The following is a 24,219-nucleotide window of genomic DNA, read 5'->3' as shown; positions in this document are numbered from 1 at the left end:
TTTATAATTCAATGCTCACCCTCCCCTCCCCTTAATAATTGAAAAGTACTTATATAATTATAAACAATTATACCTAAATCATTTTTAAAATTATATATATATGTATGAAAGTCTATAAGATCTAAGTTTTTTTTTTGTCAGAATTTCTAGTAAAAAAAGAAGGACCACTATCTGACTCAATTTCTATTAACCAAAAATCTTTTTTTTTTTTTTGTAAAACATATACCTTTAATCTCCAAGCATTTAAACAATCGAATTTAGAAACAGATTTCTTTCGCTACTAACACTTGAATAGACATAAAAAACCATGAGACGTGCAACACCTACCAAAAGAAACAAGAGAGAACAAAGGATGCTTTGCAAACTCCATTTCAACAAATCCTTTACTTTCATACATCTGTTAGGAATAAGCAGATACAGGCAACACATCACAATGAAGAGGGTATATATATACTCATTTTCTTTTAATCTGTAATTTGTTTCACAGTTTATGATAAGTAAACTTGGACATGAGCTGTTTTCTTAACCTCGCAGACAGGACAAACACTAATTAGCACATCACAATCTTTACATATGCAAAGATGCCTACATGGCATCAACAAAACGGACACCTCCTTTGCGTTGCAAGCTCTGCAAATCATGCCATGGTGATTCCCAGAAACACATTTTGCACCACCAACATCAGGAATGCTGAGTAAGTTGTTGGGGTCAATATATGAGGCAGCATCATCGACTTCACTTTCTCCAAAACCTTCCTTTCCCTGCTGCTCACCACCCTGTGACTGTGACATTACTTGCTCCAGGTTGCTCTTCAACACATTAACGACTGACTCATTGTATTTTGCTCTATGGTGCCAATTCTGGGCTTCCATAGTCACCTGCTTTATCCTGTCAACCAGTTCCCTATTCTTGCGATTCAGAGTCTCTAGTTCTACGTCTTTCTCCCTAAGCTTTTTGCTGACACCTTTCTCAATAGCAGCAAGAAAAGAAGCCGTGTGTCTTTGTTTGATGTCTCTTATTCCCTTCGTCAAGTGCTCTTCCTGATTAAGAAAGAAAAAAGACTGAATCAGAACGTCCTCCTAGGCACCATAGTGCTAGGTGTTACCAGCAAACCATAAACATGTGAGATTTATGGAGTATAAAATAGTAAAATCATTATCAGGACGGATGTTAGGAGCCTTGAAGCAAGGACACCTCCAACACATAATTTATCAGAATTATTATAGTAAACAAAGAAAATTACTAAGCACCTATGCCCAGCCAAAAGCAAACGCATCAACATAAATACGAGTTATTAAGATTGACTAGTAAAAGCTGTTTTAATCCTGTCACTAAGAAACCCCCTATATTGAGAGATCATACAGAAAGGTGACATATTTTATTTTACTTGGAGAGCAATACCACAATAGTACCTGCATTTTGATATATTGATCAAATTCTTCTTTCTGACGATCAAGTTCGGTTGTAACATTGTCACCGAGAGCCAAGATCATTAACGGACCATGTGTCATGCTTCCGCTAGCAGAAGTCACAGATGAGTTCCGCTCATCATCATCATATGATAGCCGTAAGCCAGTAGATATAGCATGTGGATTAGGAATGCTAGCTGAACAGTCAGCTTCCTCTTTATAAATTTTATAATTCAATGAAATTTGTAGCTTCTGTTGCCTCAGAATATCTTCTGTTTCGTGGCCTCTTTTATTGGGTGGAACCATGGGAGCTAAAGGCTCATTTCCAAAATAATTCACCACATCAACAGTACATCCAACGGGTACTGAAAGTTTAAAAAAAAGACGGATCAGTTGCCATTAAAAGTTTAAGTAAAAGAGAATGGATCAGTGTGGTTTTGCCTGACGAAATAAGACATTGAAAGACAATAAAACATAAACTAATTGCTAAATAAATGAAAAAAATAATAACATACATCTTCCAAATAACTGCAGTTGATTTGATGCATTAGTCTGATATGGAAGACCATTCTCATCCATGCAAATGGGCAGCATAGGATTACCTTCATTGCCTCCTAGCATTTTCCTATATCAATACATAAACTATTATGATTTATCTTAGAAGAGTATCCAAAGTTGAGAATTTGCCTGCACAAGAAAATGATATACAGTTAAACGCCAAATAATCAAGCTTTTTTTATCCAGGAAAATGGGAAGCACAGGATTAATGTTGTTGCCTCCTAACATTTTCCTATCTTAAAGCCTAAACTATTATGATTTATAGTTCTCCGAGAGTTTCCACAACTGAATTTCCCTGTGCAAAGAACAAAGAAAAGAAACACAGTCAAAATCCAAATTATAAAGATGACAATAGTGGCAATCTAGCAATTCTAAACGTGCCTGCATAACAGTCAGATCCAACAAAATTTTCAATGGAAGGTCCTAAGGTCAGACACATGAGTTCAATATTGGTAATTGAAACACCTTTGGGTTCCTTGAAGATGAGACACAACCAATTCATGTACTATATCTCAGTTTTTTACATTTATTCACGATAAATTGCCTTGCACCATCCAACAGGAATAAAGTTAATTACCACCTATTTTATCACTACTAAAAAATAACAAAAAATCTCAACGGTATCTATTTACATATTTTCTGTTCTCATGAAAGCAAAGCCAACATTTTTACAAGCAGGTGTAAGATAGAACAGCAAGAGATTGGTTGTGATGCAACATGCAATGAAGAATCGTTGCATGCCATTTATACTTGGTTACAACAGGAACAAATGGGAACCCAGATGGAGAATTTGGAATTTACCCACAAACAATTTGACATAAAAGAAGGTGATTGCATTGATAAATCTAACAGCATGTTTGGTTGGCTGTAATGGCTAAGCCATTACATGCCTATTACCAGCCTATTCTTCAAGCCCACTTAAACTGGCGTTTGGTTCAATGGAATACCCTATTACGGGTGTATTCCATTCCGGGCTTAAGCAAAGATTTTTGGGGATTTCTATTCCTTTCCCTCTTCACCGTTTAGCCATTCGTTGCTTAAAAAACCCTATTCTGCCCTTACAAAAATTTCACCTCAAAACACTCTCAATCGGCAGCCATTTCTCATACCCGACTCCGGCATTCCTCCCCTATCAGGTAACCATTTTTGCTTCTTCTTCCTTCACATCATCTTCCTTCATCATCTTAACTTGAACTTTGTCTTTTGCCTTTTCATTTTTGTTTTATGGTTAAACGGTGTGTTCCTTACTGAGTCATCAAAAGAAACAATGGCAGAGCCTTGAAGAAGTAGAGTATCTCAACGTTCTCACTAAAATGTTTTGATTTTATAGTTTCTTTTTTCCAAACTTTTGGGAATTTAGTTAACTATTATGTTTTAGTTTTAGAAAGCTTCGAAAATTAAGGGAGATAGAACCTTTGATTCTGAATTTAAGCAATTCCTTTGCTTTTTTGTTTGTTTGTTTCTTTCTTATATATTTGTTTGATTCTTGAGAATGTGTTTTGGAAATGGCAAGGTACCTGAAGTTTTGGCTTTTAGGTTTCTGATGTTTGCAAATGGCAAAAACTTTGTTTTTTTTTTCTTTTTTGGGTGGGGTGGGGTGTAATGTTTATGATTCAATATTAAAGGTGAAAGTTTGAGTATTACTAGTTTCTATTTTAGGTGGCAAATACAATGAAGCGAGTTGTTTTATTAGTTTTACATATTCGACTTGGTTTATTTGGTTACATAATGGTGGTGTTAGGATATTGATGGATTGTTGTTTACTACTTGACACCTAATTGAGGTCAGTATTTCACATCAAGCTTGAGGGGATGGTGGCTGAGATTTAGCTTTGAAGTTAATTTTTTGGAAACATTTCTTATGTAAAAGAGCATGTTATATTGGTAATCTTTGTTATTTGAGATTAATGGTTATTTCTTGTATGGGATTCTTACCATAGGGCGTTGCTGTTTTGATATTATGGGTGGATGTTTTAACTTAATTTTCTTCCCTCTAGGTTGGGGCAGGCTCTTTCTTTCACATTGGAAATGCCAGACACCTAGGTTGGGGCAGGCTCTTTCTTTCACATTGGAAATGCCAGACACCACTATGGAATATTAGCATATTATTCCAAAGTGAAGGATATGATTTATTTTAGACCAGTTGTGACTTGTACATTTGTGGAAAGGTAAAAGGAAGGGACGGGGATTGGATGGATAGTGAACTACATGAAGAAAGGAATTGTTAATGCAATGACTTAGTTAATTTCAAATCAAACCACTGGATTTTGGTTGCAGTACTAGTTAGATTCTGCTGGTGCTTCAAGTTAATTAGGCACTCACTTGCTTTCTCTCTCTCATGTAGATGTCTTCTTATTCATGCATGTAAATTGAGTATATATAAGTATTCTCTACTTGTTTGTGAACAATATTTGTTTTTAATCGTTACTATGAAGATTTAGAAACTTGCTTTCTACTAGATTGAAAATTTTTATCTATTGTGTGAACACAATGATTCTGATCTATTGGCTTCCTCTTTTTTTTTTTTCTGTACCATAATCTCCTAGTATATGGCTTGGCATACATAAACCGATTTAGAGACCTCTTAAAGGAATTCAATAAATAATACACGTTGGAGCCTATAAAGTCATAGGCATAAACAACTTGGAGTCACAAAGGAAATGTTGACAGTGAAAGCAGGATACAGTCTATAAGGGTTGTCGTGATACATGAGGAACCTATTAGATTATGAGCTTAGGTTCCTTTTAGTGGTTTGGTGTGTTATAACTAGCTAAACCACTTATATTAAGTTATTTCAACTATAGATGCATACTTTTGCCGATTTTTGTGCCTTTTTTCCTCTCTTCTATACTGCATGTCAAGTTTACATTTTGATTCTGCCATGAGTCGATGACCAAGTTTTCACTGAGAATTCGAAACTAAATGATGGTTCCTTTTCATTTTCGCTTAAGAGATGTTCCATAACCAATCTGGTTAAAATATTTTGGTAAGTGTTGCTACAAAAACTTAAAATTTGAACTTATTATTTTATTTTTGAAGTGGTCGAATGATCCATATTCAGTTATTACTAAAAGAAATTCTTGTATAATGATCCATATTTTACCCGAATAAAGTATGTATTAATAGAAAACTGTATAATTTATCCGGATGAAGTATGTAATAACAGAAAACTGTATAATTTAACCGGATGAAGTATGTATTAACAGATATACTTAAAATCTAGTTGGCACTTAAAATCTAATTGGACTACCACATAGGATTATCATTAGGGAGATAATAATAACATAAATGACTAAAACGTAACATTTCAAATATAAGTGACTAAAATATAACCCGAGGCAAACAAAAGTGACTATTTTTGTAGTTTACCCATAAATAAAACATTGAAATATATGTAAAAACAATTTAAAATATAAATTTATTAATGTATATATATAATAAACTCAAATAAACAATGAAAAGATAATAAATTTTTAAATATATATTTGTTTAATTTAAAACAGCTTTTATAAAATATTTTTAAGAAATCTACCAAATAATGGAAAATATTTTACATAGATTCATCCAAACACCATAAAAGTAAATCATTTCTAGAAAAGTAAATCATTTTCCATAAATTATTTTCCGAAAAATATTTTACTGGCAAACAAACGGAGCATAAATATGAATTGAAGTTTAAAAATAATAAAGTAGATTATATATTTTTTTATAGTGTTATATATCTTGATTTTTTAATTCATATAATAATAATTATATAATGAATGTTATTAAATTATATTTTTTATTAAAATATATTTAATAATAATTATGTTAAAATATGGTTAAACTATTTATTATTTTTATTAAATTATTTTCAATAATAATCTTATTAAAATTTAATAACAATAACAATATTCATCTACCTTAACAAAAATTCTGCTAAGGGTATTCTGGTCATTTTAGTTTTTTTCCTTATGCTATTACAACCAGGGATTCAAATAACGGAACGTTTTTAGAATAACGGCCGTTATATAGCGGTAACGCCGCCGACCGAAACCGCTATTGCTGAAAATAACGGAGGGAAGCGGATTCACACCGATAACGGTGGATAGCGGCCGCAATTTAACGGATAACGGACAATTGCGGCAATAACGGGCTGCTATTCCCGTTATTTCCGTTTCCGTAAATTAAAAAAAAAAATCAAGTGCTGTAGATGGACATGGATGGTGATTCTGGTGAATGAAATATTGAAGTGAATAGTGAAAAGTGAGAAGAAAGACTGAATAATTGTACTTCATAATAAAACAAAAGACAAGGGAATATATTCCCTCCCAACCTGCAATCAAAACAAAGTAAAGTAAAAGACTGAAAGTCGATTAAAAAATCAAAACTCACTCACACAACACAATACAAGGCAGTACTCAGTAAGTCAGACTCACAAACTCACATTTCACAGAATCACAAGCAAACGAAAAGGCAAAATATATTTCTTCATTCTCCATATTTCGGCAAGGCAAAAAACACAGCCACAGGGCACAGGCAGCAAGCAAAGCAATAGATCAAGTAAGTAGAGAAAACTAACCCAGTAAAGTACTTGCATGTCTTGAATCTGCAACATAGTGATTTTTTGATATTTTTATCCCTAGATCTATATTCTACACAAAAAAAGGGGGGTTAAAATATTTTCGGCGATTTCCGACCACCGTGCACGGCGGCGCCGTCGCCGGTGATCGGCGGCTGCCACGGTGGCCGATGGCCGAATTCTGGGCAACGGCAGAGAAGAAAGATAATTGAGAGAAAAAGGCAAAAAAATTATTTGAAGAATGGCTGAAATGAAGATTCTGAAAATTTTTTCATTTAAATAGGCCTTCAAAACAACGCCGTTTTGGGCAGGCCACTCTGGCACCAAAACAACGCCGTTTCGGCCTAACCCGCGCACTTACCCGACCCGTTTCCTAGGATCCGCGTGTTTTTAACAGAAGGGTTAATTGTGCTTTTAGCCCTTCCTATTTTTTATTATTTACAATCAAGCTTATTTCTTTTTTAATTTTGTCCTATAATTTATTTCGTATTTCAATTTGGTCCACCTTGAAGCTGTGCGTTTTGAAGGATGGGGATTATTTCCCATTTGATCCATTTTTGTTATTTGTGCATTCAATTTGGTCCTTTTTCTTTTTATTTATTTCGGATTTGCCGCAAATTTATGTTTTAAGTTCGATTTAGTCCCTTTTTGTTATTTTTGCTATTTTATTATTAAATTAATTAATTTAATATTACTATTACTATTACTATTATTATTTTTCCTTTTTTATTTTATTATTTATTTACTTGTTATTATTACCATATTATTAAAATTTAATTAGTTTTGCATTATTATTTCAATTATATTTCTTTTCATATTTATTTACCTAAATATTTTAAATACATTTATTTTATTATATCATTTTATTTATCTATATAGTATATCCTTTCATATAATTTTTAATTTTAAGATTTTTATTATTGTTATTATTATTATTAATACCATCATCATCATCATCATCATCATGATTATTATTATTATTATTATTATTATTATTATTATTTATTATCATTATTATTATTATTATTAAATTTTTTTACACAATATTTATTTATTTATTTCTATAATATTAGGTCTTTACTTTAGCTTTAAATTTTGTTTACTTTTTTTGGTATTATATTGTTGATAATATAACTATATAAGTAATGAGTTGCTTATATTTCTAAATATAATTTTATGTTTCTTATATAAATAAAAATAAAGCATGCCACCACGTGAAGAGTTCCCGACTAAAGGATTGGAGGGTGCACCAAGTAATGATATAGGTTGGCACTTTGGAACTCTAGTGCCAAATGCGAGAGGAAGTATCGTATGTAAACTTTGTGGTAAAGTTGTGAAAGGAGGAATAACACGATTTAAAGAGCACATTGCTCATAAAACCGGCAATGTTGTACCATGCCCTAATGTTACTGGTATGTGATACTTTATTATTATTATTAAATGTTATTGTAAATTTATCAATAAAGATTATATATAATTGATAATAATATAAAGTGTGAATTATTTTTATTTTATTAACAGGTGTCATTAGAGAAAGTATGATGAATGTACTAAAAGAAAGCAACACAAAGAAAATAGACAAAAAGAGGAGAAAAGATGAATTCTTATCTCAATTAACAGAAGAGGAGGATGAGCATGAGGGATTCATTGATGAGGTTTCTGCTATAAGGCAAGCAACTCGAGAAAGTATCCAATCACAACACGAGTGGCATAGAAGGGAAAAATTCAGACGAAGTACTGGTGGTTGGGATAACATTTATGAAGAAGGGCGATCTTCTCATGGATCAGCTAGAGAACATAATAGAGAAAGAACGAGTAAATCTATTCCAGGTGAGTCTGAGTTTACCTTAAGGGGAGCTATACCTGAATTGGTTAGAAGCAAAAGTTCAAAGCAACCAAAGGTCAATGACTCTTTTTTAAAGAGTTTTCGAAGGAAGATAGGTGAAGCGGTATCTAAATTTATAATATATGAAAGACTTCCTTTTCAATTAGCAAACTCTCCATGGTTGTATAACTTAATTCAAGTGGCAACAGAAGTTGGACAAGGTGTAAAGCTCCCAACACCTTATGAGGTTTCAGATGTGTATTTGGAGTCAGAGTATCAACGAGTTCATGATTGGGTAAATGTACTAAAGACTCATTGGAAAGAATTGGGTGCAACTCTAATGTGTGATGGTTGGACCAACAGTTTGAATCAAATGCACATCATTAATTTCCTTGTTTATTGCAGTAAAGGAACCATTTTTTGGAAATCGGTAGATGTCTCAAGTGTCCGTAGTAGAGATGCTGAATTCTACTACCGTTTGTTAGATTCAGTTGTAGAAGAAATTGGAGAAAATTACATTGTCCAAATAGTGACTGATAATGAGGCAGCAATGAAAGCTGCTGGAAAAAAGTTAATGTTGAAAAGACAACATCTATATTGGACCTCATGTGCAGCTCACTGTTTAGATCTATGCCTTGAAGATATTGGGAAAAAGCCCAGTGTAGCAAAAGTGTTAGATGAGGCAAAAAAAGTGACTTGCTTTATATACAATCACATTTGGACTGTTGATTTGATGAAGAAGTATACACAAGGGAAACAAATACTTCGACCCGCTCTTACTCGATTTGCAACTCATTTCATTCAACTTGAAGAGATAACAAGACAAAAGCAAGGTTTGAGAGAAATGTTTAATTCAAAGGTCAGTATTTTATAATTAGTTAATATAATTACTTAAATATAGTAACCTTTAGTGATTTTATTAGTTCCAAATAATTTAAATTATATTATTTTAAAATTTTTCTTATGAATATATAGGAATTTAAAGAATCAAAATGGGGAAAGCAAAAGTCAGGGCCTGCTTATGAAGCCAAAAAAATTGTTTTGGGAAAAGATTTTTGGAAAAAAGTCAATGACCTCATAAAAGTTTATGAGCCCTTAGTAAGAGTATTGAGACTTGTGGATAGCGATGAAAAACCAACGATGGGCTTTATTTATGAGGCTATTGATAGGGCTAAACGAGCAATTCAACAAAATTATCGATATTTCACAGAGTATGAAAAGATTATTGACAATAGATGGAATTTTATGCATTCCGACTTGCATTCAGCTGGTAAGATAAAATATTTCATATAATTAAGAACTATTTTTATATTTTATTATTTTAAGCTTTAGATTATTATTATTTGATGATATTCTTATAAATTATACTTAGGTTATTTTCTCAACCTTCAATTTCAATTTGGGGTGGAGCATTCTGAGAATGTATTAATAGAAACATTAGAAGGTACACGATCAGTAATTGAAAGATTAGAACCTTCTATGGATACTCAAGTCAGAATGGTTAATCAGGTTAGATTCAACTACTATTATTTGTAACTTAGTTAAATAATTTGAAATAGAATTTTTATTTTTATTTTTACTCTATCTTTTATTTATGCAGTTGTTATTATTTAGAGATAAACATGAGACATTCGGTACTCCACAAGCACAAAGAGCTTGGAAGCAAATGAATCCGGGTAAACAGTTAATTAAATTATTTAATTTAATTTATATTATTTAATTATATTGTACATTTTAAAGTTATTTTGAAATTTAAATAATATTATGCAGCTGAGTGGTGGATGATATATGGCACATGTGTTCCCGAATTACAAAAATTAGCAATTAAAGTGCTTAGTCAAACAACTTCAGCATTAAATTGCGAACGAAATTGGAGCACATTTAGTTATATTCACACCAAGGCAAGAAATAGGTTAAAGTATAAAAAACTTAAAAAACTAGTGTTTACCTATTATAATATGAGGCTTAAGATGAGGCATCAACAAAGAATGAGCACTGATGATATAAATGTTAGTTTTAATCCTATCAGCCTTGATTATATCTTTGAAGATGTTGATCCACTATCAGAATGGCTTCATGAGAAAGAGAATCCATTGTTAGATGGTGAAAATGCCGGTGTGTTGCCTGTGGATACCTCTGATGATGAAATGGATGTTGATCAATCGCAACAACAAATTTTGTCTCATTCAAGTTCTAGTTCAACTCCAAGTCAGAGTGGCGATGGACCCGATGGTGGTGGTTTAAGTCCAATTGATGAGGATGACGGATATAGTAGTGATAGAGGTGAAATTAGGTCTTCTAGTCAGTATGGAGGAGAATATGGGAGTGGTACCACTGGTGGACATTTTCGTGACAGATCAGAGTTTGATGGAAATATGTTTCCTGAACCTAGGAGAGATAGAAGTAAACCTAGAGCTCCATCAAAGGGAAAAGGCAAGAAGCATACTTCTATAGGCTCTTCATCTGGTAGTGGTAGGAGATCGAGTTCTAGTAACCTTGGGTATAGTGATTCATCTACTAGCACTCAAGGTTTTTATCCACCAGAATAACCTTCACATGGTTATCCACAACCATATGGTTATCATCCACCATTTCCTAATTATGGTGTGCCATACAAGCCTCAAATGTATCCTCCTCCACCAATGTATCACCCACCTCCACCTTTCATGTATCCTCCTCCTCAAATATATCCTCCATATCAATTGAATGAAAACCAAGGTGAAAATGTTGCTTTTTTTGGATATATTTTTGGACAAAGGCCAAGAGAATCAAGTCAAGACCGCTCCCAAAGTGAAGGTGAAGGATTTGATCTTCCTCGTCATTCCACTAATTGGTGAAAACTAAATCGTGCCACTATCATTATTTGTAAGGTATGTTTTTTTTAAAGAAATCTTTTGTTATTGTTCTTAATTTTGATGATATTAAAATATTTAAAATAATATATATCTTTAGATAAATGAATGAAGTATATTTTATGAAAAGATAATGAAGAAGCGAAGCATGTTAAATTATATATGAAAGTAGAATGAGATGAGAATAAGTGGTAGGAAATAGGAATAATTAATGAGAATCTATTCATTAATTTATCTATTCCTTTTTTCCTTTTGCAGCGTATTTATATCTTCACTATCTTCAAAGCTGTCAAGAAATATTGAAGACATCTCTCATGTATGAATTCTCAATTCTTTTATTTATAAAAACTTTCAAACTTATTAAATATGATAAATGTTTAATATTTCTTTTTTTTTACTTTGTTATTAGTTAATATAACATTCTTAGAAAATTCGTAAATAAATATAAGAATAATTAATGATTATAAAAGTTGTGTTCTCATGTCATATTAATAAAGGTTCATAAGTGTTAGAAAACACTCTAAAAATCATTAAAAGTGACTTTTTATAATTATAATTATAATTACTATGTTTTACAGTAAGTTGTGCGAATTTGAAAAAAATTCACGACCGCGATACCCGCAGTGACCGCAATAGCGTCCGTTATGTCCGCGACCGCGACAAACGCGACGCGACCGAAAACGCGACCGCGACCGCAATTTAAATCCCTGATTACAACATCATTCCATTCAACCAAACACAAGAATACTATTACAGTTCTATTCCATTCCATTCAACCAAACAATTAAATTACTTATTACAGCTCTATTCCATTACAGCTCTATTCAATTACAGCCCTATTCAATTACAGCCAACCAAACATGCTGTAATAATGGTGAGTAAAACCCCTTTCATAAAGTGAATTGGAAGAATAATTGGTGCATGACCTTGAATTGAATAGGGGTGGAACTAATATTTAAGTTGCTGATTTTCATTACAGGATGCATGTGAAAGCACAAGAGTATGATATGCTACAACCTATTTATGACAGTATCCAAAAGAAAGTGAAGAATATGTATATCCAGTTCAAGGAGAGTCGTTGATTGTTTGTGATGTGTTAATAACAAAAATTGAAGATAAGGAGGAGACTAGTGTTATGGTAGTGCATTTACCCAACTATCTTCCCTACCAAAGGCATTGAGGGCTCAAGTGAAGGGTTTTGAAAAATTAGGGTTCAGTATGAAACAATCCAATATTTCAACACAAACATATTTGAGAGTCCCAATATGTTCAACCAATGAGACCTCTGGAAGAGAATTAACAACGAAGATCAAAAACAATGATGATGAGACCAAAACATAGAAGCTCCCTTAAGTGAAAACCAAGATCTTAGCCAGCATTCCAGAAAGAAACATTACCATGCCATACCCAACATTCAACCCAAGGGATGGAAGGATTCTTTAAAGAGTGACCTTATCTAGATGATGAGGCATTGTTTTATGTTTCTATAGATGTAGGTCATATTCTCAAGAGGAGGTCTTGGTTGAATGTTATGCTTAATCAATTGGCTGGTTCTATCCAAGGTTTTCAAAACCAGACTGGAGACCAGTCCAACCGGTTTGACCAGATCAATTGAATAAAATATTTAAAAAATAGAGAAAACCATTTCAACTGATTCCACCACTGGTCTGACTGCCCGGTTCAACTAGTTCAACTGATTCACCACAAGTCAATAGGTCCAACTCCTTTTTCCGAACCGCGACCCTAGCTGGTTCTCAGTCCAACCAGCTGGTTCAGTCTGGTTCTGAAACAAATGGTTCTATCATGTTTTTGAAGAACAAATATCATAATGGAAGACAACTTTTAAGACTTTGGAAAGTCTTTATTGAAAGGAGATTGTCACATTCAGGATGTTCAAGATTGTCAATTCCAGATTATAAGAATTGCCAGAAGATACATGAACAAGACAATAAGTACGAAGACTTCACAGTAGATTCTATTGTCATATAAAGAAATAATTAGAAAAGAAATAAAAAATGGCCACAAGAGAAGTAGAACTTCAAATTATCTTGATAGCCTAGGAATTAACCCTAGAAATGTGTTTGTCTTGTAACACCTTGTTTTGTTTGCTACGACAAGAAAAAAACTTTGTAAGATAGTCCACAAAACCCATTCCTTTCCCATCTTCAGGGTCTAGTACCTTGATTCCAGAATCAAAAGGTGTAGATTCAATGTTTATAATCTTTCAAGTTTTGATTTATGTATCTAGAGTATCTTTGGTCAATAAAGCTGTAGCAGGGAAGAGCGATCAAGGTTCTGGACCCAGCCAACTTCACAAAATACATGCACATAAAATTCATTCTCTTGTTTCAGTTGGTTCCAAATTTACTCAAAGACAAACAGCTGAAGTCAGTTATGATGCCCAAGTGATAAAGGTAATTTTCTCTGGAACCTGCTTACTGAAAACTAATACTAACAAACCTGCTAGGGTTGAGGACAGGAATACTTCTACTCCATGAATATCAAACAAGACGCTCAATGAGTGGTAGACAAGAAAAGTTAGTTGTTAAATCAGCTATCAACATACCAGCTTATCATAAGTTGCCTTAGCTTATGATATTCCACGAGAAGAAAGTAAAAAATCATTTGTTACTAAAGCTGACACCAAAGAACTAGAGTGCTCTCTCTAAAAGATTTATGTTAGAAGTGGTGAAAGCTCCTTGCCATGTTCAAGTTTTTCCAAGCGAAGGAGAATGATATAAGGGCTTTTAATTATTTTATATTTCATAAATAATTATTAGACATATTATAGACTAAGATAATAAGATATCTTTAGGGTTAAATCTAGAGTTAGGATCATCAGTTAAGTAAATCTAGGGCTAACAATAAAAGTTCAGTTGCAAGAAAGCCTAGTATAAATAAGTTGTAAGCTATGCTGCCAACATTAACATTTCATTCTCCTTTTTTTCTTAACTAATAGAGAGAAACGAGAGGTTTTTTTATAACCTTTGGTATTTTAGAGTTCCAACTTCTAGCTCATTTTCAACCTAATTCTTTCAATTGCTTGTATGGTTTAGGTAGAAAACAACTATATTTGAAAGAAACAAGGCTGAAAATTAGTTAGAAGTTGGAACTCCAAACAAATTAGGTTTATAAACAACCTCTAGTTTCTCTCTATTAATTCAAAAAAAAAAAAATAATAATAATAATTTTGGTTGTAAAACTTACAAGTTATCTATATTAGGCTTTCTTGCAAATAAAATATAGTCCTAGCACAAGATTTAACCCTAAAGACATTACATAATACGTCTAAAAATTATTAATTATTAAGGAAATAAAAAAGTAAAATAAAAATAAAAAGCTCTTGCATCAGCAAAGTGAGGGTGTGCACAAAACTAAATAAAACAAGTTTTAAATATGAAAAGTAATTTGTTAAAAGAGAGTTTTGATGAGAACTACAATGGAAAAACTGTATCAACTTCATCGACAAGTTACTGAATATGTAATCATGTCAAGATATTATTTCAATTACTTCACCACTGTAAAACCATTTGGCTATAAAAGAAAATTCCACTCTTTACGGACGCTTCTAGTAGATTTTAGCAGTAAATATGGCACAATGACTCTAGGATAAGAGTTGACTATGTCCACCTTCCCACAATAATGCAATAGCCAACTATTCTAGGACATTTATCAGATATATGTTCCAATATAAAATTTTTATTGGTGATAATACACTACAAATACATATCTACTAATTTGAATATTCAGGAGAAGAAACAAATTGATCATGTAATTGTCTTCCTCTATTAGGTTGACAATAAATGCTAAGCTATTCTATCAAAAACTACGAGGGTCCCCACATGAATTATTACCCCCAAAATTCATGCACCCAGAATTAACGCATACATGAATCGCATTCAGATCAACAATGATGAAATTATTAGGAATTCAAATACAAATGAATCAAAGAAACACCTTAATCTAAGCTGATGATAATAAAAGGGGGGGAACACTTTAATGTTCTACCTCAACATCTTCTTTATTTATTGAAAACAAAAAAAAGGAAAGAAATATGACGGAATTACTGATTGAACTATCGAAATATTTAAGTTAGGTTCCAAAAGTAGATTCTACAGTCAAAAGGGTAAAAAAACTAGGGGGAAAAAAATCACGCCGATGACCTAGAGATATCTTAAAAATAAAGGTTGGAAAATGTACGAGGTATAATTATGGATAATGCTTCATAAGGAGATCAACATGGAACTTATGTTTGTTTGGTTGCAAAAAAATTCCATGATAATTAACGACAAGATAACCGGATGTAAAGTCTAGACAAGAAGGGATGTGGGAGATGAAGTGATGGAAACAAGAAGAAAAACCAGAAAGGAGAATATCAAGATCAAAAGAGAAAACAGAAAGAAAAATCAGATATCAAATTAACAAGGAGTAATAATCATTACACAAACTAGGAGATTAAGATCAATTTCACATTCTAGATGAATCTCGACAAAAAGAAGTTTTTTCTTTTTTTTGAATGACAACCTAAAATAAATAAAAGTTTAAAGAAAACATCATCGAAGACATGGAAAACCCAACAATCTAAAAGACCGTACCTGCGATACGTATGCTATTTTTATTCAGTTTCAACAACAGTAACTGCGCAGAATCTGCAATTCCCAAACCAATCTTCAATACCCAGAAACAAATATACATATATATAAAGAAAATACATCGTAGAAAGAATAAATAAAACGTACCACAAAATGTAACGTTTTTGGAGAAGATATCAAAGAGAGAAACCGATCATTTAGGATCTGAAAGTATTGACCTCAGAAAATCAACGAAAGAAAGAAAAGAAGGAAAACGGACGTATAGAAAGAAATAAAAAGAGAGAAGAAATAAATAGAAGAGGAAAAATAAAAGCCGAAGGGAAAAAAATGAAAAGAGAGAAAGAGGAAGTTGGGAGAACAAAATTATTTGAAAAGAATAATACTAATGATTAAGAATCGGTGGCATTAACAAAGCACGCCCTGTCCTTTCTACTTAGTGGTTACGCTAACTGAAATCAGTAGAATTTATTAAGGTTTTTTATTCACGATTTATTTGTTGCATGAATTATATAATGGGTAAATTACACCAATTCACCCAACTTTGATAGAGTTGACAAAACAATCATTCAGGTTTCAATTCAGTCACTAAACTTTTAAAAAATGATAAATCAGTCACTAACGTTATCAAAAAGTGACAAATCAATAATGTTATCAAAAAGTGACAAATCAGTTACCCACTAACATTTTCTATTACAGACCTAAGGAGACAGTGATGTGGCCGGTTAACTAGCTGATGTGGTCAATTAACTAGCCATGTTGGATATGGCTACGTGAAAACCCACCTAATTTAAGAAGAAATTGAAAAAATAACCCTAACAACAGAAGAAGAAGAAGAAGAAGAAGAAGAAGAAGAAGAAGAAGAAGAAGAAGAAGAAGAAGAAGAAGAAGAGAAGAGACTGTAAAATTGTTGAGGTTTTTTTCCCATATTATTTTTCTTCTTCCCTTAATTGTTGCTATTGTGGATTAGAAACAATAATTAACAAACCAAGGTGTTGGATTAGAAATCAATTTCAAGGTTCAAGGTTGGTTGAGGGTTTAAAATCGATTAACAGGGTTAAGGGTTTGAAATTGATTGGTATTTTTCATCTGCAATTTGCATTTCACTTTGTTGTGAGACTTCTCACTTCAAGATTTCATACTTTCTTCTTTCTATTTTTGGGTTTTATTCAAAAATAAGAAATTATTTGTCTTTTCATGAGGAAGATCTGATATTTTTTCTTTATTTCCTGTAAAACCCAATACAGAGATGGGATCTTTTTTGTGCTTAAACCCATCTTCTCTATTTGGAATGCCAAAATCTATTGAATCTGATACAAACTTATTCAAGATCTGTACTTTTTTCTTATTTTGGCCATAACTAGTAAACCCCATTTATCATCCCTCTAATGTGATTGTTCTCATGAAGAGGTCACTCAGACCTTTAATAAGCATTCTAATGCTTGTTGCATTGACTACAACTTTAAGCTGTCGGATTATCGATCCCAGTCGCTGTGTCTTTACTGTTTCAGCTGAGTTGGAATCAACCAAGGTCCTAACCCAACCCCTACAAACCCAAATTTTTAACTTCACTCTGCTCAAGTTTGCATCTATTGATATAGGTGAAGAAAACTCCAAGCTTGACATAAAACAGTTGTTGGAAAGAGACTTCCCTAGTCAAGGTAGGCAAAGGAACTTTGTAACTTTGAGGAACTTCAGTCATCATGATGCCAAATCAAGAAATTCTAATGGATTACTGGTATTACTCAAGTCCCCAAACTGGTGCAACTTTCTATTTTTTTTCTCTTCTTCTTCTTTTTCTTTTCTTCTTTTACTAAACCCTAAACTGATGCTAAAAAAGGCTGTTTAAATTGGTGCTTAACATCCAGCTGGCCAGTTAATGACAACAAGGAATTTGTCAACCGCCATGTCACTTTTCTATTACGTATGTAACAAAAAATGGTTAAAAGGATTATTTTGTCATTTTTTGAAAGTTGAGTGGTTGAATTGAAACCTGGGTGACTGTTTTGTCAGCTGCATCAAAGTTGAGTGACTGTTGGTATAATTTACCCTTATATAATACTTCTTTTTAATTTTTATCTATTTTGATATCGATTTATTAAGGATGGGATTGGATGAGTGATTGGGTGTGCTGTGTCTAGCTTACTTTTTGTCTCACACTATAGTATCGCTACAGTATTTAATTTCACCATTTCTACTATTTTTACACTAATCACAGGTATCTAAACCCACCTAAGTCAATGATTGAGTTGTTTTCATCCTTAAGAGAGTCACTAATTCGATAAAAAAATTATGAAAATAGTTCTCCATAATTAAAAAAATTATATTATTTAAGGATATTTTAGTCTTTTCATTGATATTTTAGTCTTTTCATTTCAACAAAAATAAATTAATACATATATATATTAGGATTTGAATGTACACTAGTTGAATTACTCAACCAAAGTTTTATTTTAATCTATATTATACATTTTTGTTTTAATATGCACAATTTATTATTTTCATCAATTGCATATATCTATGCTATTTATTAAGTCTCTGATTGAATTTGTGACACCCCTAATTTGACCCTAGTTGAAAAGTGGTTTCAGGACCACAAAATCAAGTCATAAAAATAATTAGCCGTCATATTTTATGTTTATTATATGTGAATATGAATGTGTGAAAGTTTTAAGTTTTGATTTAGTCGATTGCATGTGAATTTAGTAATAGGACTTATGTGTGACACTTTTGAAATGCGATGGGTTGATCTATAAGGACCTATTAATGCATGTTGTATAAAAGAAGGGTTTGCATGTCAAATTAGCCAAAAATCTATATGGTGGCCGGCCATGCTATGGGGAAAAACATATTAAAGACATTTTATGCTAATATGTGTGGGAAGAATAATAAAATATGAGGGGAGTGGGAGGAGAAACCAAAGTTGTCTCCCCCTTACTCCCCATTGCCGTGACTAGAGAAAGGGGAGGAAAAACAAAATTCTTCCTTTGTTGTTCAACATGGCCGAATGGAAGGAAGAAGAAGAGGGGAAGTTCGGCCAAGGTGGTTCTTGAGATTAAGGTATGTTCAATGTTGCTTTTGGAGGTTTACACATCCTTTGGAGGGTTAGCCTACTTCTATTTATCTCATGGATGAAATTAGAGTTGTTGGAGAGTTAGGATTCGGCTAAGAGGCTTCAAAATTTTAGTTGATGCCTTGATACTACTAGCATGTTAGCTATATGGGTGTGTTAAGTTACTTGAAATGCTAGATAAATTTGAACTCCCTACCAAATTCTTTAGGCAACCCATGTTAGAAATTTCGGTATTGAGATGTCTAGATCTTTCGGCCATTGTAGCTATGGAGGAATAAAGTTTTGTTTCTTGTTAAATTGGATGAATCTTGTTGTATGAGTGCTTGAACAAACTATGATTAAATGGATGCATAGATTCAAAGTGGGAAGAAATGGGCTATTATATTTGATGCTAATGCCGAATATGAAGATGATGAACTTGAATAAATAATATTCAGCTAGCATGATAAGTTATGAAATATTAAGTAGATGATATAATTGATTGATGAAGTGGCTAATAAGGATTTCTAATGAAATTGTTGCCAAGGCCGAATGTATCATGAAGTAAATAAAAAAATTCTAAATGTGCATTATGTGCTTATATGTGTATTCGGCCAGGGAAGTTTGACATGAAACTTTGATAGGTTTGAGAGATGAATGACCGAATGAGCTAGAGGTTATGTATGGATGAATTTTATGCACATGTGTGTGTGTGGCATTAGTAGCTAATGGCATTCGGCATTGTTTAATTAAAATTAGAAATGAATGCTTGAAAGTTAAATAGGTCACTCTAATGACCAAATATGCTAAAAGCTAATATATGGACAAATGATACGAACGAATTGGTTTTTGAAATGTATATGGTTGCCATATATATGTGTTTGATTGAGAAGTAAATTTGTTTGATTTAGCTCAAGAGCCTAGAGGATCAAAGTTGGATAAGGGAAAGGAAAAAAGTGATCGAAGAGCCGTCGTAATCGTTCGGCAACTTCCGAGGTAAGTTTTAAGTGTTTAAACGTTGAGTAAATTCAATTATAATAGGACATGATGAGTTGATTTAGTAAGATATGATGTGGCCATGATATGTTCTAAGCTCAAATGGTAAGTTCTTAAGTGTTTGAGCTTGGGAATTTAAGGGTAATTTGAAATAGTCTGCTTCGGACAGCAGCAGTAACGTGACTTTAGAAAATCACCATAAATTTATGGACTTGAATTAGAGGCTGAATGAGACATGAAATTAAAGCTTAATGAGTCTAGTTTCTTATAAAAGAAACCGTGTAAGCAAAGGAATTTCCGATAATGAGATATTTAAAGTTGTGTGAGACGGTGTCAGAATGACTCCGAAATCCCCTGTTCTGTTTTTAGAAAATCATTATAAATTGTACAAAAATGGTTATAAGATAAAATTTATATGCTTAGACTCCTTAATGAGTCTAGTTTCAAATGAAATCAAATACAACACATTTTGAATTCTGTAAAATGAGAAATTTGATTCGTAGTGAAGAGTGGTCATATTAGTCAAACAGTGAAACAGGGGAAACTTTAAGAAAAATCTGGTATTGATTGGCCAAACCTAAAATTCTGGAAATTTTATGAATGGAAGATATACGAGTCTATATTTAGGAAAAATTAACGGAAAGTGATTTGGAGTTTTTTAGCTCCAGTCATAAATAATTTAGTGACTATTGCTCAGGAAAAACAGCTTGTGCTGAATTTGAGATTATGTTGTGAACCTTGATAAACTTGTTTTAGTTGCTCACAAGCTATTGATTAAACCCATACTTGAATTCTAAATCGTGATATTGTAAGTTTATGAGTATTCGAATATGAAATGATAGTATGGCCTAATGGCCGATGTGATGAATGTGAAAGTGTATATATGTGATAATGCCTAATGGCCGATGTGATGAATGTGAAAGTGTATATATGTGATAAGGCCTAATGGCCGATGTGATGAATGTGAAAGTGTATATATGTGATAATGCCTAATGGCCGATGTGATGAATGTGAAAGTGTATATATGTGATAATGCCTAATGGCCGATGTGATGAAATGTGAAAGTGTATATATGTGATAAGGCCTAATGGCCGATGTGATGAATGTGAAAGTGTATATATGTGATAAGGCCTAATGGCCGATGTGATGAATGTGAAAGTGTATATATATGTGATAGGGGCTAATGGCCGATGTGATGAATGTGAAAGTGTATATATATGTGATAGGGCCTAATGGCCGATGTGATGAATGTGATAAGTCCCGAAGGGTATTTGTGTCAGTACTATATCCGGGTTAAAACCCCGCAGGCTTTATGCGAGAATATTATCACTGATTAATGTCCGTAAGCTTCGTGCTCGTACTATATCCGAGCTCTAAAGACCCGATGACTACGTGTGGGGATTTTGTCCGGGTAAGACCCGATAACTTCGTGTGGAGATTATGTCCAGGTAAGACTTCGTAATAAGAATTGCTTATAAATATATTCAATGCGAAAGGTTAAACAGGTATGTACTCCAAGTTTATATGTGAGCTTGATTTGCACTAAATCATAAGGTAGTTATGTGATGCATACGAGAGCAATCTATGAGACTATTCCTATGATTATGTGACATCGGATCAGTGTGAGAGGTGATGTGAAATCATACGATATATCTATGTCACATGAGCTCACTTTTATGTGAAAGTTTATCTGCCTATTGTATATGATGAGATGTGCATATTCGGTAAAGGGATGGTATGCCCGAAGGAAGAGTGAAATAAAAATACGAACAACTATGTTATAATTTGATTGTTATCTGTTGACACTGCTTAAAACTTACTAAGCATTGTAATGCTTACTCCGTTTACTCTGTTTCCTCTGTTTTATAGATCTCATTGCGAAGCTACAGGCTCAGGGATCGTCAGCAACTAGTCACACTATCACTATCCACTGTTTGGTACTGCTATGTTTTGGATTATCTTATGGCATGTATAAAATAGACTAGTGGCGGAAGAATATTTTGGTTAATGTATATAGCCATGCGAAAATGGCTTATATATGTTTGAGCATAATGTTATAATCATTTGGTATGGAATGGTTAATCACTATCATAATTTGTGCTATTTATGCTAAAAGGGCTAGTTGAATCATGGAAACTAGGAAATAGGTAAAGTCTACCTTAAAGGCAGATGCTGGCAGCAGCAGTGATGTAGATTTGGAAAATCAATAAAAATAGTAGGATTGGAATTAAATAATGAATAAATTATGTAAATGAACCTTGATGAATCTATTTTCATAGGAAAGTAACGAAACGATCATATGGACAGTATGTTAAGAGATATTCAGGTTCTCGTGAGACAGGGCCAGAACGGTTTCTGGATTCCCTGTTCCGACTTTAGAAATTCATTATAAATTAACCAGAGATAATTAGGAGTCATGCCATATATGTATAGATTCCTCTCTGAGTCTAGTTTCTATAGAAACAAACGGCATCAGTATTGAAGCTCTGTGCAGGGAGATATCAAAGTCGTAATGCGCAAAGGTCAGTGTAGTCGACCCCTGTAACATGGGAGACTTTGACTAATAAACTGTACTAATTGGCCTGACCAAAAATTCTAGAAAAAAATATGTAGATGGACATATGAGTCTAGTTTCAGGGAAAAATTACGAAACTGATTTTCGAGTTGTGAAACTCAAGATATGATTTTTAAGGTGACAGTGTCGCAGTTAGCCAACTGCCTGGAAAATTTTAAAATGGACTGCGATAGTAAGCGAATTTAGTCTGTGAACCCCTCGTGTCCGACTCCGGCAACGGTCTCGGGTACGGGGTGTTACAGAATTGATGTCACTCTCAACCAGGTTACTAACTCGGTCAGGAAATTATGAAAATGTACTTCTGTAATTAAAAAAGTTATATCATTCAACAATATTTTAATCTTTTTTTATTGTTTATCTGATGAATTTATGTGTTTAAATTTCGTTTTACTCATAATTTAATCTAATTTTTATTTTAATATCGTATATATTTCATGTTTTATTATGATTAATTAATTTCAAACCATACATTTCATTATTTATCGTATATTACTTTTAAACAAGCATATGTATTTTGAATCTATGGTTTCCACATGCAAACATATGTGACAAGATTTCTAATTTAAATTTTAATTTCATTCAATAGTTTAGTTCCTGAATTTAATTGTGTTAAAGAAACTGAGAGGACACATGAACCTATCAAAAGGCAAAAGTGGCTTTATTCATCATCGAGTTAAAAAAATTTGGGAGGACACATGAGCCTACCAAAATGCATTTGGCAATTTTCGTCACATTAACAAATGATTTGGCGTCTAGATTTCTATTATATGTATATATGTATGAAAATCACATATTTAAAATACATGTAATATATAAAAAATATGGTGAAACAATTTGTTTAATAACATTAAAATATATGAAAACATCAAAATAAAGTTATAATGCCCCAAAATTTTCCTACTTACCGTAGGGTGCTTTTTCGGGAATTTAATCAATATTTTGATATGAAGAAGCAATTTCTATGATTTATTTAAGACAACATAAGTAAGTGTTTTAAGTTGTTTTCTTTCGAATTCAATTAGGTAAAAATATGAGTTGAGAGATAAAATGACATTTTTGCCATCAAGAGTATTTTGATCATTTAAGGTATAATTGTTATTAAATATTAATGTTTGTATAAGTGTGTGGTGATGGGATGATATTTTGAGTTCTAAAATCCATTTGTTTGTGTTAAGAAAAATGTAGGTCACATTAAAATTTTGACCTTTTGACTTTTCTTAATTTTTCTTTCAACATTAAAAAGATAAATAAATAGGACAAAAAGCCCCCATTTACTGCCCTTGCAGCTGACCATTGTAGAGAAGAAGAGAGAGGAGCCTTGTTCTATTTTCAAGCTTTTTCTGTCAAAATTATGGAGATACTTGTTGAGGTTAAGCTCCCTTAGTTAGAGAGAAGACTTCAATGAGATCATATCATCTACAAAAAAAGTCAAATTTTGGAAAGAGGGATTGTGGGAGATTTCATATACTTCAAACAATTTTACAGACATGTGATTTGTTAGATCTTGGCTTCATTGGTCTTAAGTACACTTGGTATAAAATGCCTAATTGTTGAAAGTCATTGAAGGAAAGGCTTGATAAAGCCTACTCTAATACATATTGGAGGACTATGTAATACCCCTACCCGTATTCATTGCCGGAATAGGGTACGAGGCATTACAGGAGTTTACGAATTAATTTTTTTTTTATTTTCAATATAGCCCTTTTATAAATATCTAACATTCCTTGTAATATTAAATCGAGACCAATCCACATCAACCAAATCAATTCAACATATTTTCATGATAGACTCATGCATTTATAT

General features: G+C 32.7%; 2 protein-coding genes across 8 annotated transcripts; one reads left to right on the top strand and one right to left on the bottom strand.

Annotated features, from left to right (window-relative positions):
• Nucleotides 1-343: 343 nt before the first annotated feature.
• LOC107918236 (BOI-related E3 ubiquitin-protein ligase 1) lies at nucleotides 344-16,280 on the bottom strand. Of its 5 annotated transcripts, none has more exons than XM_016847775.2 (6): nucleotides 15,944-16,198; nucleotides 15,800-15,853; nucleotides 2,194-2,262; nucleotides 1,925-2,096; nucleotides 1,413-1,774; nucleotides 344-1,040 (listed from the first exon to the last, which is right to left on the bottom strand). In XM_016847775.2, exons 4-6 carry the CDS (start codon nucleotides 2,028-2,030, stop codon nucleotides 489-491), a joined length of 1,020 nt encoding a protein of 339 aa, XP_016703264.1. In that variant the 5' UTR covers nucleotides 2,031-2,096; nucleotides 2,194-2,262; nucleotides 15,800-15,853; nucleotides 15,944-16,198; the 3' UTR covers nucleotides 344-488. The 5 variants fall into 5 exon arrangements, with proteins under 5 accessions (XP_016703264.1, XP_016703263.1, XP_040966860.1 ...); XM_016847774.2 differs by having other exon boundaries at nucleotides 1,925-2,034; nucleotides 2,118-2,262; nucleotides 15,944-16,197; XM_041110926.1 differs by lacking the exon at nucleotides 2,194-2,262 and having other exon boundaries at nucleotides 15,944-16,280.
• Nucleotides 6,386-11,591, top strand: LOC107916384 (uncharacterized). 3 transcript variants are annotated; one of them, XR_005925468.1, is made up of 6 exons: nucleotides 7,570-7,939; nucleotides 8,049-9,211; nucleotides 9,328-9,861; nucleotides 9,953-10,028; nucleotides 10,123-11,222; nucleotides 11,463-11,591. XR_005925468.1 is itself a non-coding variant. In XM_041110915.1 (4 exons), exons 2-4 carry the CDS (start codon nucleotides 7,732-7,734, stop codon nucleotides 9,643-9,645), a joined length of 1,689 nt encoding a protein of 562 aa, XP_040966849.1. In that variant the 5' UTR covers nucleotides 6,386-6,508; nucleotide 7,731; the 3' UTR covers nucleotides 9,646-9,945. The 3 variants fall into 3 exon arrangements, 1 of the variants encoding a protein (XP_040966849.1); XM_041110915.1 differs by lacking the exons at nucleotides 9,953-10,028; nucleotides 10,123-11,222; nucleotides 11,463-11,591 and adding an exon at nucleotides 6,386-6,508 and having other exon boundaries at nucleotides 7,731-7,939; nucleotides 9,328-9,945; XR_005925466.1 differs by lacking the exons at nucleotides 10,123-11,222; nucleotides 11,463-11,591 and having other exon boundaries at nucleotides 7,568-7,939; nucleotides 9,953-9,992.
• Nucleotides 16,281-24,219: the final 7,939 nt, after the last annotated feature.

The sequence above is a fragment of the Gossypium hirsutum genome, chromosome A01 (assembly GCF_007990345.1).
Source record: "Gossypium hirsutum isolate 1008001.06 chromosome A01, Gossypium_hirsutum_v2.1, whole genome shotgun sequence".
Lineage (NCBI taxonomy): Eukaryota > Viridiplantae > Streptophyta > Magnoliopsida > Malvales > Malvaceae > Gossypium > Gossypium hirsutum.
Note: the sequence above shows the minus strand (reverse complement) of the source record. Positions and strands in the feature narration are given on the sequence as shown.